Here is a 7,486-nt window from a genome sequence, read left to right as displayed (position 1 = left end):
TCCAAGATGACGCCTATTCAGTCCAATGAGAATTGCTCGCCTGGCTCATATGCCCAAATTTTTTCTAACTTCCGGGAATACTTTCAGGGTATGCGGCCCACTGAATATGTGTATATTGGAAGTGGACGTAGTCACCGTGATGTCATCCATTGGTTTGTGGACTGCCGTTTTGAAGCCTTGAGTTTGGCATTTTGGCTTTCGCCATCTTGGATTTGGCCGTTGCCATCTCGGTTCTTTGCTACCAGAAGTCACACAAGAACGCAAACGAACGCTGAATATGAATGTGGAAGTTGTAAAACAGAAACAACTCCCAGACCAGACAATCACAAGGTAGCCACGCCCTAAAGCATACCCTGCTTTATGGTCTATTTGACTCTAAATGGGACCATAATTTACTAAATGAGCATCATGCTGTTTTGAAGAAGACTTGAAACTAGCAATTGAGACCATAAACTCATGTTTACAATGTTTACTGAGGTAAATCAAGTGAGAAGTAGGGACAATTTCTCATAGACTTTTATACAATCTGACTTCTTTTTGCAACCAGAGGAGTCGCCCCCTTCTGGCTACTAGAAAAAATGCAAGTTTAAGGCACTATATATTGGCTTCACTTCTCAGACCGCTCGGCCCATAGACTTTACATTGTGATGACGTCACAGATGTTTAAATCCCTTTCTCGGCTTGACGAAAGTTTACAAACATAAAACCTCCATGGATCAAAAAATCATAATAGAAAGGGTCATAATTGGCATTGTTTGCTGTTTGAGGTGTCCTGTCAACCGCTTTACAGACATCTCTTCTACAATGGTGGACTATGAGAAAAATACTTTTTGGGCCGCAGAGGGGGATTTTTCGTTGCAATACAGCGAGTGGCCACTGAAAAAAACTGGGAATCCAGGTCTTATTATACATCCATACGCTTTGGTTGCTAAATCCTCCACTATGTTCACCAGCTGGTCGTTAATTTCTCTGTGTGCCATTTGTTACTGGGCAGCTAAAACAGAGTTTATTATATATATTTTTTTCTTCGCTGGAATCAGCCACCTCTTTCAGTTGGCAATATTGTCAATGAGAGCCGTGAGAGTGAACCAAACCAGTCAATTTGTGGGCCATAAAACCAAGATGAAAAACTACAAGACGCTAAAACGCATTTTAAAAGTTGATAAGAGCAGCTCAAGTTCTTGTTTATTGTTACCTCTGACAAAGCATTATGAAATAGTGAATCTGAGTGTGATCTTATTTCATAATGTGTAATGTTAAGAAATGCTACGCCACACCAGTGTTGAGTTGAATGACCATTTAACCACTTAGGCTTTATTCGGACAATCCAAAATCACTTCTGATTCAAGAGATCTGTCTACAAAAGTATTATATCACATTTGTCATCCAAGGTCTCAGGTTACCTACCCCGTAATAGAAAGATGATATGTTTGATTTGTGCTACTAATCACATGGTTAAGGTACACTTTTGTAATGGAGGGCACTTCATTTTTGAACAAAAAACATTGAATTCCATGCTTTTAATCTTGTTGGTAGACCACCTGGCATTTGTGTCCTGTTCAGCGTTGTCAGGTGTATGATAATTATCGTATTTGTATGATAATTTTGCCCTCTGTATGAGGTGCAATCAATAATGCAAAAAGTGCCATAATGTACGATAATTTACACCTCTTATAAAAGCCCAGTCTGCTGTGATTGGTCGGCTGGCCAACTCTTTGGACTCCGCTCCAGCTCTACTCTAACTAGCTTTGTTTGACGGTGTGCAAAAAAAGTTGTTAAGCAAATGTGTTACTTGGTGACATCACCGCATTACGAAAGAAAAAGCAGGACTACAATCAAGGCGTTTCAGGCAGTTCAGTAGCAGTGTTTCTGTGGGGGGAAAGTAACTCCCTTTGGTGTGGACTTTGGGCTTTGTAACTTTGCAGACCTTTTACAAGCACAAAAAAACTATATAAAACACTAATGGAAAGGGAAAAAGCAAAAAAAAATAATAAGTCCCCTTTAATTCTTTTTCCGGATGGATCCGACATCTGTGTATTCACGGTTGATATACTTGACTCGCAAGCACAGTCTGTCGTTTTCTCTCCCTCCTGTCTTGTACTGTAATTTTATAATTGTAGGCTATTACAACGACTGCCAGACGGACATGGGCACATACCCCATTCCACGCATCATCAGCTTGCTTTAAAAGAAAAAAAACGAGGTCCATAGATTGGTAGGCGTGTCAAAAAGTCATCGAAATATGTGTTTTTTTTTTTATTATACATTTACGCCTATTTTTTCTCGTGGTTATGACTCGTGTGCAATATTTTTCCTCAAAATACGATAATTCTAAGCCTCTGGTACGATAGTTTATTATTTCCCATCTGGCAACGCTGGCCCTGTTAGAGAGATAATTGTCAAGAATTGCACAAGAGAGCAAGACAGCAATAATAGCAGAATGAATTGGACAAAGCGCCTCTGCCTGGTGAGACAATGGTCTCTCTGTTTTTTCCTGTGTGGAAGGACATGCAGTCCAGGCACAAATGGACGCTAAATGTGTTCTTGCTGAAAAGGCTAAAAACTCTCCAAGCAGAGACACTTTTTGGGGGATAAAAGTAGCTGTGTGGCAGATGTGTGCGTTTCCCAAAGTCAGATCACAAATGGCCATGTGAAAGGAAAGCAAATATTACAAATATAACAATAACATTATGTCCACGCCTGTGATATCTTTGTAGAAACAGACTTAGCGAATGTCACAGTGGCCATCCTGAGAGTGAGACTGGCGCTCCAGTATGGCGGACGGCTCATACAGCAGATCATCCTCTCCAAGTGTTGAACTGTGCTCCAAATTCACAAAGTTGGGGATGTTGAAGTGGGAAAAGAAGGCACATTCTCTGTCTGTCTTACTCTCCTCTATCAGTCCCTTGAGAGGTTGGTGTCCCTCATCTTCCTCAGCGTCCTCTTCCATCTCGTCCATCCCCGAGGAGCTGATGCCTCTGGTCCCCTTCTGGGCTCGGGCCCCGCTGTGCTTTCCAACTCTCTCCTCATCTGGTTTTCGCTTCCCATGACCCTGATCCTCCTCGTTGATGTAGAAATGAAAATATGAGCGGGACTCTGTTAGCAAAGGACGAGAGAAGGCTTTGTCGTTGTCGTCCTGTGGACTGCCGATGTCTACTAGACAGCTGCCTGGTCGATGGCGCTTTTCAGCAGAGTCTGGGTTTCTGTAAAGAAAGAAAGATCACAGCAGCGATGTGAGATTGAAGCAGAGAAATGCTTTGAAAATATCGAGGTCTTTTATTCCTATGTTAGTCCTGAATGAACCTGTAGCTGAACACTTAAAGGGTGACTTGGGTATTTTTCAACCTGGACCCTATTGTTCCATGGTTTTGTGTCTAAAAGACTAATGGGGACAAAAAATTTTAAATTGACGCTGACAGGTTCAGATTGTTATTATTAGTGCCTGACAACATGATGGAAAGAACTCTACAGAGAATAAAACGTTTTTCTTACCTTTGGCTTGATTCGGTCTGTTTGTTATTGTGTCCAAGTCCCTCTCAAGGAGAAGTCTTGTTATGAAATCTGAATATCCGTATACTTGGAATCACCTAAATATTCAGCCATGACACTGAAATTCTTTAGATAATACTAAGCTACGCTTTCTGTACTCCAACACAACAAACTCTGCCCAGCTGGCAATCACGTTTCCACCATGAATGTATTCCACTATTCCACCGTTGTCTTCTCGCAACACGTCACCTCGCAAGATCTCTTTCCATAATGTCAGACACTTAATAATAACAATCAGAGCCTTTCATGGAAAAAAACAAGCACTTTTAGTGGACGTAAATGATGGTGCTAGCTTGCCCTAATAGGATTGCATTGCAGCCCTTGAGCAACTGCCATCTACAGCGCTCTCCCTCAATACTGGACCTAGTATCGACAAAAATATCGAAGTATCTATAATGAATATTTGAAACAGTTTTAATACTCATTTTAAACAGTATTGATACACAGGTACCAGCTACGCTTTCTGCTCTGTCTTATCTCCGACAGCGCGTTGACACACACACACACACACACACACTGCTATTTATCTTTTAATAACAATCTAAAATGTTATGTCTCTCAATTTTCCCCTGTGGTATCAAATATTGATATTTTTCAAGGTATTGTATTGAAGTTATAAATCCCAGGATCGTGGCAACACTAACTTGACCAATTTCACAAATTGTTGTCCCTATTAGTCGGTTAGAGACAAAAACATGGGAAAATAGGGTCCGGATTGAAAAATACCAAAGTTACCCTTTCCATTTCTTGTCTTGTTATCCTCTTTTTCATTATTGTTCTGTCTGGAAATTAATACTTAATCTCCCCAGCACCCTGTTCTGAAAAGAGAACGGTGGGAAAAGACATGAAGCCAGACAAGAAATTCCTTATTACATCTGTGCTCAACCTCAGTGCCGTATCATTCTGACCTTTATATAAGTGTTTTCTTTCCATTTCACGGCTGATTTTCATTTGAGCTTGCAATGTGTCTTTGGCCATATGGAGCTCAGCTTCAAGTCAAATGGCGGCTTTCCACAAAGCACAATAATGCCTATGAGAACAGCCACTGGCTACCCAAATTAAAATGCCTTACAACTTAATCTGTTAGAAAAGCAAACACATCCCTGAAGCTCATTACAGTCCTGTCTCTCTCTGCCTTCGCACACATCACGAGTTCAGCCTCACACATGAAACGCTGCCCCAGCTCTTAGATGAAATTGTGAGAGCTGAATTGCTTGAGCTCTCCGTGGTGCTGAAACTATCCCTGTGGGGCCAGATGTGAGAGTGAATGGATACATGGGCTGTAGACCTGCTAATATACTCACTCTTGGTGTGGCGCTCCTGTCTTTGTGAGCAGCGTGAGGACAAAGAACATGAAGATGACAAACACAGCAAGTCCGACCCAGAAGCCGATGACGATTGAGTCTGAAATGTCAGAGAGGAGAGAATTTTTATTATAGTACATATTTTAATGATTAAATCCATCTGCTCCTCTCTCTGTACTTTTATTAATCTATCTCAGGGGCCCTCAAAATCCTCAATTACTCAGATAAATGGTAACTTTGGTATTTTTCAACCTAGACCCTATTTTCCCATGTCTTTGAGTCTGACTGACTAATAGGGATAACAATTTCTGAAATTGGTCCAGTATTGAGGGAGATTGCTGTAAACGGCAGCTGCACACGAGCTGCAATATGGTGCCATTGGGGCAAGCTGGCATCATCATTAACGTCCATTAACTGTTTTTGCCATGACAGGCTCTGATTGTTATTATAAGTGTCTGACATTATGGAAAGAGTCTGACTCAAGGAGAAGTCTCGTGAAATCTGGCGAGGTGACGTGTTGCCAGAAGACAACGGTGGAATAGTGGAATACGTCCGTGGTGGAAACGTGAGTGCCGGCCAGGCAGCATTTGTTGTGTTGGAGTATAGAAAGCGTAGCTTACTGTTATCTAAAAGAATTTCAATCTCATGGCTGAATATTTAGATTATTTTGACAATGTGGATTTGAATTTGATGGCCACCCGTATTTGTTTGAGCCAGAGTATACGGATATTCCGATTTCACAACGAGACTTCTCCTTGTGCGGGGACACTTGGACACAATAACAAACAGACCGGATCAATAAAAAGGTAAAGAAACACATTTTGTTTCTCTGTAGGGTCCTTTCCATAATGATGTCAGACACTTATAAAAACAATCTGAGCAGTGTCATCTGCAAAAACAAGCACTTTTTAGTGAACGTAACGTTACAGTGACGTTGCTCACTTGCCCTCACAGCTCGTTTCCCAGTAAAATAACAGTAAAGAACTGGCAGCAGGGTTTGCCTTTATGTTACTGTAAAATTAACATTATTATACTGTCGCTGAAATTTACAGCTTTGTACTGTTAATGAAAAATACTGTTTTTTTTTAATTAATTTCACAGTATTTTACAGTTAATTTACTGTTTAAAGATACATTATATAGCTGTTTTTCACCTTTCTTTTACATTATCTTACTGATTTGTTTTAATGCACTATTTAGGTTTTATTTTTTACATACATTTTAATAAACATAATTTTTTTCCTAGATGAATAGACTTAGCAGGTTACAGACATAGGAATAGTCACACTAAATACAATTAAAGGCAGTGAAGAACAATAAAGCTAATTCACTGATTTTACAATCATGTACAATGTACAAGCCTCACATGAGCAGATCAGGTCCCCAAATTTAACAAATACTGCATGAAACTGTTACTGATGATACTTTAGACAGTTGATCAGCAGTATAGTGCTGTTTTTTTAAGAATGCATTATAGTTCAGTTATGAGCGTAATTTAACAGGTTTTCTTTTGTATTAACAGTAAAGCACTGTTTTTAGCAATAACAGGTTAATACTGTTGAAATCCTGCTGCAAATTAACAACAATTGTTTACAGTGTGCATGCCTGAAATATTGCTGCCTGCATTTAATGTGTTTATTGAGAGGCTGGTTGCGCGTCACCATCCAGCTGAAGCAATAAAGATAGCAAGAGGTGAAATGTGCAGGGAGTAATGAATCATTACTTATTAAAAGCCTTCAGGGTGAGTAACCCTCTTTGCTGACACACATAAACATCCCACACACACACAATAAAGTAAAAGCAGTCAAAGCAATGGAAGATTGTCTCAGTGATGTATTTATAGTTGTGTTCATCTTACATCTGTGCGCTTTGAGTCCCTCAAAAGACACTGGCTCCTCGTCGTCATAATATTCATACTGCCACACGTAGTCACTGCGACGTGCGCTGGTTTGGCTCCGGTTGTGGAGGTCCGACATTTCAAAACCGATTTTTACGCACCTTAACAGCAGAAAACATAAATGCAATCAACCCCCTCAAAGACGCTATACATCAATGCGTAATGTTGCTATAAAGCCATAAAGTTTACAAACCAAAATAAGCCTCTCCGTGTTGTTAGAAAACTGCAGCCTGTGATTTTCTTCTGCAAAACAACTCCTTAGATGTTATGTCCGTCTCCTGGAATTTAACAACGCCCCAACAATGTGATGAAGAGCAGGGAAATCCATCGCTTTATACCGTTACGCATAAACTCCATCCATCCTCATGTAAGTCCTGTAAGCGAAGCAGCAGCAGATGCAGCAGCAGCCTCTTTTGGTGCGCATCACCGTCATCCAGCATCCTATATACTGTTGGTTCGGCTCACTCACTCACTGAGATACACTACTGAGATTACACTGCAAAAAAAAAATGCTTATCTTCATCATCTTGAGTGTGGGGATGGGGACGAAGATGCTGGTTTCCTACAATACCTGTGTCCAATGAAGTTGATTCTTTTATATACATTCTCATTCTTGAGGAAGGTATATTTGTAATTGAAACCATGTGTGATTTAATGGTGTTATTGATAACATTTTTATTTAGACAATATAAAAAAAATAAGAAAAAAAATGTTTTTAGTTTTTAGAAAGGTGCCAT

At 40.1% G+C, this 7,486-nt stretch overlaps 1 protein-coding gene across 1 annotated transcript; it reads right to left on the bottom strand.

Moving 5' to 3' along the window:
* Nucleotides 1-2,537: 2,537 nt before the first annotated feature.
* On the bottom strand, nt 2,538-7,246 carry LOC141756392 (melanocortin-2 receptor accessory protein 2A-like). Its single transcript, XM_074616066.1, has 4 exons — nt 6,943-7,246; nt 6,711-6,850; nt 4,854-4,953; nt 2,538-3,203 (listed from the first exon to the last, which is right to left on the bottom strand). The coding sequence occupies exons 2-4, from the start codon at nt 6,826-6,828 to the stop codon at nt 2,726-2,728; spliced, it is 696 nt and encodes a 231-aa protein (XP_074472167.1). The 5' UTR covers nt 6,829-6,850; nt 6,943-7,246; the 3' UTR covers nt 2,538-2,725.
* Nucleotides 7,247-7,486: the final 240 nt, after the last annotated feature.

The sequence above is a fragment of the Sebastes fasciatus genome, chromosome 18, assembly GCF_043250625.1.
Source record: "Sebastes fasciatus isolate fSebFas1 chromosome 18, fSebFas1.pri, whole genome shotgun sequence".
NCBI classification, from domain to species: domain Eukaryota; kingdom Metazoa; phylum Chordata; class Actinopteri; order Perciformes; family Sebastidae; genus Sebastes; species Sebastes fasciatus.
This window is presented reverse-complemented; position numbering and strand designations above follow the sequence as displayed.